At 48.2% G+C, this 10247-nt stretch overlaps 1 protein-coding gene across 6 annotated transcripts in view; it reads right to left on the reverse strand.

Moving 5' to 3' along the window:
• Positions 1-1343: 1343 nt before the first annotated feature.
• LOC102382780 (neural-cadherin-like) overlaps positions 1344-10247 on the reverse strand; it is a 123102-nt gene continuing 114198 nt past the window's right edge. For 5 of the 6 annotated variants that reach the window (XM_025216626.1, XM_025216631.1, XM_025216619.1 and 2 more), the window contains one exon: positions 1344-5894. In XM_025216626.1, the coding sequence (XP_025072411.1) occupies positions 5475-5894 (420 nt within the window). In that variant the 3' untranslated portion in view covers positions 1344-5474. The remainder of the gene's footprint in view (positions 5895-10247) is intronic. The other variant, XM_025216638.1, reaches the window with a different exon arrangement.

A 10247-nucleotide genomic window follows, 5' to 3' on the forward strand; every position in this document is an offset into this window, starting at 1 on the left:
CTGGGTCAGTGCAGCTCCTCTGAGGATTAATTACTGTTGTCATAAAAAGTCTTTGTGCCATGTGTTCTGGATGTAAAACGATACATATCATTCACGTGAATTGCAGTCAGAGCTGGAAACAAGTAAACAAGGCAAATTTGCCAGTGAACTTACGGGGCTTATGTTTACTGTTAGACAACGTAGAATATTCAACTTTTAACTATTGATATTTTATCTAAGTAAGTTTAGTGAAGAAACTAGTTTTTCTTTTAAAACACTATATGTGTAGAAACTTAAGCTGAATGACTTAATTCTTTTCCTGTTTTAAATTACATTTGCCCTATTTATGCATCATCTTCAAACAGGTTTGTAGCAGTAGATTATCTGAGCTTGAGTTAGAGGGAGCTCTGCATTTCATGCCTGCTTAGAAACAGAAATATTTTTTAATTTAGATTTTTAATGTTCTGATTCATGGACTTGGACCCCAAGGAGTCTCCTGATAGTGACCTCACTACTGGGCTGTTAAGTTGTACTCACTATGACCTAGTGAATATTGTAGTTTACTGTGCAAAGTCCAATAGTTTCAACAAAAAGGCTGGTAGTTACTATATAGTAAATGTGCTCAATGGGGTTAGTATAGTCCTGCAGGAACTATACTGACATCTGTGGGCAGTTAACTAAGTGCAGACATTCAGGGGGGGAGGTGGAGGTTGGATCAGGGTAAAAATGGCACCCTGATCTAACTTAGTTCACCCTTACACATAGACCTAGTCTCAGTGATCAGAAATCAATCTAAACCCATAACAGTACAGAAGTTCTGTGCACATAGAGCAGTCTAAAAATGGCAGAACTCAGTCAAAAATAGACCTGGATTAATGTACGCCCAAACTTAATCTAGGTTAAACCAGTGCATGGAACTTCAATTACCTATATAGCCCTAGGGTGGGGAAATCCTTGCTGCTGGCTCCAGTACCAAGACTGTGTTTTTTGTGCCTATCCCCTGGCACTGGGATACTTTTAGCGCCCCCTCCCCACTCACAAGCCACTCCGGGTGTCAGATTTATCGGCATTTGCCGCTGCTGGGAGCTGAGCAAGTAAGTATCAGAAGAGGGAGGGATGGGGGGTGGGGTATAGGTTCCTGCAGATCGTCTGCTCCCCTGATCCCCCCACAAATGCCACCTGTGCTCCTAACCTCCCACTCACTCCCATGAATCCTACCTCACCCCCTGTCCCCCCACAGATGCTGCCCCTCCTATCCCCCCAATTGCTGCTAAGGACCTTCAGTCCCTGCCCCCCCACCCCAGCTTGCTTACCCCCCATCCTCCCAACCCCCATCCTGATCTACCTTGGATTAGGTGGCCATTTTTAACACAGTCTAGCTTCCAGCATTCCCAAGTGTCTGCACTTAGCTTTTGTGACAGGAGGCTATGAGAGCTTGGGAAGAATCATCATTCTAGAATGAAGACCACACATTTTAACAACACAGAGATATATATAACCAGTGCATGTCATATATACAACATTATTTATTATTTGTATAGTGCCATAGATGTGATGGCCCTTTGCAAGCAAATAAAAAGACACAGTTCTTGCCCCAAGGAGCTTACAGCCTAAATTAGATTGAAAACAACCAGAATGACAGCATACCATAACAGCAGGGATCGGGAGAAGGCAGCAGGCACACAGGGAAGCTTCTATTGCTCTTGGAAGAGGACAGGGGTAATGGCTAGCTCCATTTCTCATAAGACGTTTGTAACTGCTACAGTCATAAGACAGAACCCAGCATACCTGGCTTGTTTACAATGCAACACTATTAAACCAACATTTCTCTCATAGCAAAGTACAACTTTAAATTTGTTTTCAGGAAAGTTGTAAAATATCCCCTCACCAGTTTGTGGTAAGACACTGTACAGTCACCTGCTGAGCAGCTACCCTAGAATAGCCCAGTGTCGTCCCTACGTAGCTTCCACTAGCGCAGTGCTTCTCAAACTATCCGATGTGGTGGACCAGCAATTTTTTTTCCCAGTGGGCCAGGGACCGGTGCCCGGTTCAGCCTGTGGCAGCAACTGCATGTAACAGCCCTACGCAAATGTGCAACCGGCTGTTTCTTTCTCTTTCCTCATCTCGCACGACATGACATCACCTGGCGTGTTGGAACGTACAAACTGCTGTGGTGCTATGACATATCAGCGTTATGCTTCTGAAAATATATTTCTTTCCTGGCAACTCGCTGCGGGCCGGAGACTGGTGGTTCGTGGACCGGCACCAGCCCGCAGACCACCATTTTGAGAAGCACTGAACTAGTGCACAAAACCTGTGCAAAGCATCCTGCTGTATGTGTGGTGTGTCCAGACCCAGTGACTCCAGAAACTCTCGTATTCTAATGATCTAAGTTGCTTTGGAAAATGGGAGTCAAGTGTTTGTCATTTAAGTGCTTCTCAAAATGTTACACTGAGTTTTCCCAAGGTGTTTCAAGGACCTCTCTGATACTAATGCTGACATCTTAGTTCACTTCTTCACCTTCCCTGACTGATCTTCCATTTCTCCATTTTCAGCTTCTTAATTCCTCATTTCTCTTCCTTTCCTGATACCATTGTATCTCATGGTTTTATGCTTCATTTACTGAAAAAAGAATGAATGAGCTTAGCAGCACTTACAAACCTTATTCAAGGTTTTCTTTTCAAGGCCAGGGAAAGAAAATAACATTCCTAGCTGTGCTGTTGCTGCACTTCAACTTAACTTTAGTCTTGCATTTATAATGTAGTTAATAAATACAAATGCAGACTTAAGAAGATTGAAATGAATCTTCTTTGAACAGTGTTCTCTGTTTCAAATATTAATTATTTAGCCAAAAATGCAATATAGCAATCTAGCTACCCAAAGGAAGGAGTTTCAAAAGGATTGATCAATTTGCAACATATCATCCACTCCTGATGGAAAGGTTCCACCCACTGCGAGTTGCTCTGAGGTTTCATTTTCTTCAAAGCACTGCCAAATTCCTCAGAATTATTATGCTGGGTTATTTTTTGTCACAGCCAATATCTGGAATTCTCTTATTCTGCTAGGTAGTTGTTTCCCTGGAAGTTAGTTAGGCTGTTTGAATTAGCCTGGATGCAAAAAAGGGCTTCAGCCATCTGCCTTCCCGTGATGGATAGTTTCTGACTCCACTGAGTAATGAGTTCTGGACCCACAAAACAGAAGAGACACATTTCTTTTAACTGAGAGCATTTTCTTCTCTTTGATTTGCAAGTCTACACCATTTCCAGGTATCAAAGGCAAAATGCCACTCTTGCCACACCCTGCTGCTTCACACAAGTCAGTAAGTTGGCACTGGAGTAAATGATAGCAGCGTTTTGCCGCACAGGCTAAGTAGCATGAGTTGACCTGTGTTTATAATTAAATGACAGCAGAGTCGAAAACAGTGGATCCAAAGCTTCTCATTCTGAGGAGAAGCTGATGCCATGCAAGACAGTGATTCTCAACTAGCCTTAGCAGGGTGCCACTGGGAGAGAGGAGGTAAGTGTAGGCTGCCGTGGGGAGATAGGTGCAGGCTCTTCTCTTCCAACCACTCCTTTCCCCACTCACTGCTGGCTGCTCCTCTTCCTTCTGGGCCTGCTTCAAACACATAGGCTGGGGACAAGCATTACATATAAACCAGTTTAAGTGATCATAAACTGGTTTAAACCTGTAAGAGAACTTAAGTTCAGTGCACATAAACCAGTTTCAAAATGGCTGGAACCAGTTTGAGATAAATAACCCTGGTTGAATGCAGTATCAGACTTAACTGATTCAGATCAAACCAGTTTATACAACTGTCCCAGACCCATTGGCAATGCATAAGGGGTGCACATGGGTACATGTGCACCCCGAGATTGGTGGTGTACTCCTGCAAATCTCGGGTGCACCTCCACGCAGTCACCGCTCACCACACAGCTGCAACCGCCAGCAGCATCTGCGGGCAGTCCCCGATCGCCAACGCTGCCAGCGGCATCTGTGGGTAGTCACTGACTGCTGGTCGGCGCTTGCCACCCCCACCCCCACAGCCAACAGTGCCATGGCTGCCTGTGGGAGCTCACTGCCTGCCACTGCCACTCTCCTGTCACCAACAGCACTGCTGCCGCCTGCAGGAGCTCACCGTGCCGCCCCAGCCTCCAGTGGCATGTGGTGTTCATGCCCAGACCACTTCCTTGTTAAAGTTAAACTAGAGTCCTCCAACATCCCAGCATGCTCTCTGGGCTATGCTCTCTGCTTCAGCAGTGGAGATATGCCAAGCTGCGGCAGCAGCCTAAAGTGAACTGGCCAGGAAAGGGGTTTAATCCCCCTCTCTATCCCACAGACCTAAGTCAGGGTCTGCTGGGCACTCCTTCCTTGCTGCCACAGTGGCAGAAGCACTGCCAGAAGCCGGCCAGCATGGCCCCCTTATGTGGCGAGGGGCAAGTAGGGGGGTTATTCCCCCCCTCTGCAGGGGACTGCAATGGGGTCTGCCCACCCCAACTGCCACCACTGCTCACTCCCTGCACGGGAGTCGTGGCACCGGGGCTCTGCTGTCATTTAATTATAAACATAGGTCAACTCATAGTTTTTGCACCATAATGGATCAATGGTCCTTTGAGGCACAGGACCTGGATTCAAACAACATGACTCAGGCTTGCCCTAAATTCTGGCTCTTGGGCACTACACAAAAGAAATCAGCTCTTGTTTTAGAAGCTTGAAGCTTCTGGTTCTGGCATTTATCAGCATTCCTGAATAATTGATCTTTAGGGTATTTATCACAGAATTGTCGAAAATTAGGGTTGGAAGGGACCTCAGGAGGTCATCTAGTCCAGCCCCCAGAGAGGGAACCCTGCCTCTTTTAATGAAGTCCAAGAGAAGAGGTCAGCTGCAAGTAGCTGATTTCCTGTTGTCTTGTCAAGTCCAGGCTCATTTTTAGCAGCAGCAGAAAGGAGTTTTGCTAAGTTTTAAACCAAAGAGAAGAAAAGCAAGCTCACTGAGATACATGGAGCCAGGGATTCCACCTTAGTGAAGACATCACACTCAAGTGAACGCGTAAGGAATAAAATTGTATACAGTCTCGTTTTTCTTTACTCCTTGAGGAAGAGAAGGCAAGATGCATGCTTTGTCTAGACAGTTGCCAAAATACCCACAGACTATTCATGTGACTGCAATATGTTTTGTATTCTGTTTTCTTCCTAAACCAATCACTAATTTTTAAGAAGGTCCCCAAAGTTTCTTTTGTTCTTTCCATTTGGTTTCTGGCCCAAAAGGGAAATGGCCCAAAGGTCCAGAATTTACCCCCTAGATTAGCCTGCATTGCTATTTCCTAGCTTCAGATAAAGGCTCTTTGGTGGGAATATGGATTACATCCCACAAGAGTCAGAGAGAAAAGAATTGACTATGTCATAATGAATAAAAGTATGGCAAAGAACAAGTGCATGAACAACTGAATAGCCCTTCATGATTGCTTTCAAGATTTTAAATGAAGTGCACACAGTCATCTACACATCATCTGCCTCTGTATGCGAATACAGCTCACTAAGTTTCTCAAACTTGGGTCCCCACTCCTTGATGTCATCATACACTGCGTCCTCATCCAGTCCAGAGGAACCCGGGGTACTGAGACTGCTGGCAACTGAGCCCTCTCCCTCTGTGTAATATACCTGTAGGGAATCGCAGGGCAAAGCATGGGGCTGCTGGTCGGCATCTCTAACGACATCCAATAGGTAACGACCAAAGTCTTCACTGGCAAAGGAGGAGCTCTGTGTAGTTGCAGGTGCTTCTGGCTGCTCTTTTGTGCTGGGTGACACATCACTGCTCAATGGGCTTTTCAGCTCTGTCAGCTTCCCTTTCTTCTTATAGAAAGAATAGGCTGGGCTGGTTTGAATAGACATCTGGAGTTCTGCCATGTTGTAAGCATCCTGAAGTGAGAAAATCGTTCCTGTTAAATGAGAATTCACTGCAGGTCCAAACTTTCCATGCTTTAATGGACTAAGCAGTTTTTGCTCATGAAACAAACATTCCCAAATAGTCTACTTCACCTTAACACCAGACTAAAGTATTGGCCCGTTAATGCATCTGTGCCACCTGAGGCCAACTCTAGGAAAGCCCAAGAGCACCAAGCATGGCAAAGGCTGATGACAGCAAGTGCAATAGTGCCCTTATGCATGTCACAGCCATGCTCTGTTGTTTTAAAACTGATAAACGAGAGTGTCATTTTTCTGTGTTATTGAATATAGTGAAATCTTGATGGAAGGAAACAAAAACTTTCTGCCTTGGTTTGAAACATGGTCTGCAATCCTTTTTCCTTTACTAGTGCCTACAGCATTGAAACATGAATAGCCAGCTTAAAATAAGGCTGAAAGTTTCCGTTAGAAGCCAAATAAAGCTGATTAATGTGTTTCCAATTTCTGTTTTCAGATTCAGATTAGAAAGTCTGCTGGCCTCTCAACAGGCACTGCTAAACACAGCAACAAGGCTGGGAGAGGCTACTTCAGAAACAGTAATGTGGCTAGAAGAAATGGCTTTAAGCCAGGCGTGCTCAACCTTTTTCCTCAGCAGGCCAAATGGGCAGTGCTTGGTCCAACCTAAAAGCTAAAAAGGAGGCGTACACCCAATGGAAGGGAGGGGCCATCACCAAGGAGGATTATACCTCCATTGCTCAAGATTGTAGTGGGGCTATTAGGAAGCCAAGGCGGAGATGGAACTGGGACTACTAGCGCTCTGGATCAAAGACAACAAGAAGTCCTTTTTTAAATACATAGGGGGTAAAAAGAAGGTACCGGGTAACGTGGGGCCGCTGCAGGACACACTTGGAGATCTGGTGCTCAGCCCAGACAGCAAAGCTAACCTATTTAACAATTTTTTTGCCTCCATTTTCCTGAGCAGGGACCGAATCATCTCCCTCCCCGGGATCCCTGACAGACCCAAGGGAGGCATAGCCAGGCCCAGAGTCAGCGAGGACCTAGTCAGGGAACTTCTGGTGGGACCAGACGTGTTCAAATCAGCAGGTCCTGACGATCTCCATCCCAGAGTGCTGAGGGAAGTGGCAGAAGTCATTACGGGACCCCTGGTACAGCTTTACGAGCACTCGTGGTGCTCTGGTGTGGTGCCAGAGGACTGGAAGGGGGCCGGTGTAGTCCCCATTTTCAAAAAAGGGAGGACCCAGGAAACTATAGACCTATTAGTCTTACCTCGGTCCTGGGTAAGCTTTTTGAGAAAATTATCCAGGAGCACATCGGCGAGGGGCCAGCAGGGGAGATTATGCTTAAGGGCAGCCAACATGGGTTCATTACAGGCAGGTCCTGTCAGACCAACCTGGTGGCCTTCTATGACCAGGTCACAAAATCCTTGGACACAGGTGTCGCGGTGGACGTAGTCTTTCTGGACTTTAGGAAGACCTTTGACACGGTCTCTCACGCCATTCTCATTAAAAAATAAGGTGACTGTGGTGTCGATGCCTACACAGATGGGTTGCAAATTGGCTGGAGGGCCGTACCCAGGGAGTAGTGGTGGATGGGTAATTTTCGACCTGGAGGGATGTGGGCAGTGGGGTCCCCCAGGGCTCGGTCCTCGGGCCCGCACTGTTCAACATCTTCATCAGCGACTTGGACGAGGGGGTGAATAGCACCTTGTTCAAATTTGCAGATGACACTAAGATGTGGGGGGAAGTGGGCACGCTAGAGGAGAGGGACAGGCTGCAACTAGATCTGGAAAGGTTACAGGGATGGGTGGATGAGAACAGGATGGGTTTCAATACAGACATGTGCAAGGTATTTCACCTGAGGAAGAAGAACCAGCAGTACACCTACAGGCTGAGGAACTCCCTTCTAGTCAGCACAGAGGCAGAGAAGGATCTTGGAGTCATTATTGATTCCAAAGTGAACATGGGCCACCAATGTGGAGATGTGGTCAGAAAGGCGAACCGTACCCTGTCATGCATCCACAGATGCATCACAAGCAGGTCCAAGAAGGTGCTCCTCCCCCTCTATGTGACACTGGTCAGGCTGCAGCTGGAGTACTGCGTCCAGTTCTGGGCACCGCACTTCAGGAGGGATGTGGACAGCATGAAGAAGGTCCGGAGGAGGGCCGCTCGCATGGTCAGGGGGCAGCAAGAAGGGCCCTACAAGGAGAGGCTAAGGGACCTGAACCTATTCAGCCTCCACAAGAAAAGGCTGAGAGGGGATCTGGTGACCATCTATAAACTGGCCAAGGGGGACCAGCAGGCTGTGAGAGAGTCCCTGTTCCCCCGAGCACTACCAGGAGTAACAAGGAACAATGGCCATAAGTTGACAGAGTAGATTCAGACTAGACATCAAGAGGAGCTACTTCACTGTCAGGGCGGCTCGGATCTGGAACCAACTTCCAAGGGAAGTGGTCCTCGCTCCTACCCTGGGGCTCTTCAAAAGGAGGCTGGATGAACACCTTGCTGGGGTCATTTGACCCCAGTACTCTTTCCTGCCTTGGCAGGGGTCAGACTTGATGATCTGCTCAGGTCCCTTCCAACCCTATCAACTATGAAACCACAGACTAGATGGTGATTTTGATCCAGCATCCAGGGCTGGCGTGGGGGGGTCATCATCCAGCCATGTGTAGGAGGACAAGGGGCAGCCCAGCCACGCAGGGTGGGAAGGGGGCTTCACTGGGTTGGGAGGGTGTAGTGGGGAGGATGTTACCTGGCTGAGGGGTGAAGGGGGCATGGCTTGGCCCCATGAGGGAGGAGGCACGGCTCAACCCCACCCAGTCCTGTGGAGGAAAAGGGGCTGTGGCCCAGCCTTGTGGGGGGAGAGGGGAGAAGGCATGGCCTAGTCCCAAGCCAGCCCAGTTTGGGGGAAGGGGGCATGGCCTGGCTCTGACCAGGCATGTGGGGCCTGGGATTTGGGAATTTGGCAAGGGGAAGGTGGTCACATTAATGGCCACCAGTCCCTCGCCAACAAATTCCCCAACCAGTGGGATCTGTGTGGGCCAGATGCAGTGGCTCTATAGGCCATATTTGGCCTGCAGGCCAGAGTTTGAGCACCCCTGTTCTAAACCAATAGTTGAAGCAGTTTCCACTCTGATTTCCAAGTTTCCTTGTACTGAAAAGCAGTAGCAAGTGCAAGGATCCTGTAGGTCAGGTGATTCTGGGGGCCATGCACTAAAGAATCTTATTTCTAAATCCAGACTGTCAGTAGTGGCCAAAAAGTTACTACTATCTGACTGTGGAAGTATCCTGGGAAATAGATTCGCATGACTATGACAACTCTTTCATTAAAGCTATCAGTACAGTATACACAAATTGATAGCAATTAAATCTTTTTCGGAAAAAAAAAGAAAGATGCATAGGCTGGATTACGTAGGTTAACTATTGTTTCATTCTCAGAGGTGAATTTCTAAGTGCAGGGTGGTGAAATGCCTGTGATAGACATGACTGGTTAACGTGGATAAATTATTTGCACATCTAAAGGTAATGGACAGCATTGATGCAGCTGTGAGTCTGCACCTTCCAAAAGATTACAACTGTGCCAGATCAGGGCCTGCTGAGTGACCAGAACTGCATTCCCCTAAAATAACCCTGAACTAAACTACGCCTCTGCACCATTTCCGTCAGGGAGAGAGTTGTAAGAGTAGGACACAATCCTCTAACCAAATAGTCACGGGGTTACGCACAGAAAGGACTGGACTCCAAGGCTGCTTGTACACATGCCAGAGGTGTAGTTCTCCTTAAATTGAAACGGTGGGTTTTTAAGTGGTGGGTTTTTAATTGTTTTGACCATCTCAATCTAGGGACTTCCATCACTGTGACGGAACAGTGAAGGCCCCCGTCAGCTCACCACCCTGCCCCGCTGCTGCGGGAAGGCTCCACCAGGACAAAAAGCAGTGAGGGGCCTGATCTCCTTCCCCCTTCCCCTGCCAAACCCTGCCCACCTCTCCCACGGCCGGGAAATGAGCTGCTGGCGATCCCTGAGCTGTGGGGGGCCCCAGTCCTTCCCTCTGCAGTGGTGGAGCTCCTGGGCAGCACCCGCCCACTAGCACCCCACCTGGGCAGTCCGAGGGGGATGCCCGCTGCGGCAGAGCTCAGGGGCTGTGCAACCCAGCGACAACTCAGGCAGGCAGGCTCTGCTGAGGAAAAAAACCAAAAAGGGGCCTGATCCTTTTTTTTCTCTCCTGGAGTCTGCCTGCATCTCCTGTGGCCGGGGGCAAGCTGCCAGCGGGCCAAGCAGCCCCTAAGCTGCGGGACCCCTGGACCATCCATCCATGGCGGCGGGGCCCCCCGGAACGCCCAGGCCAACAGG

The sequence above is a fragment of the Alligator sinensis genome, unplaced genomic scaffold (genome assembly GCF_000455745.1).
Source record: "Alligator sinensis unplaced genomic scaffold, ASM45574v1 scaffold170_1, whole genome shotgun sequence".
Classification (NCBI taxonomy): Eukaryota; Metazoa; Chordata; order Crocodylia; family Alligatoridae; genus Alligator; species Alligator sinensis.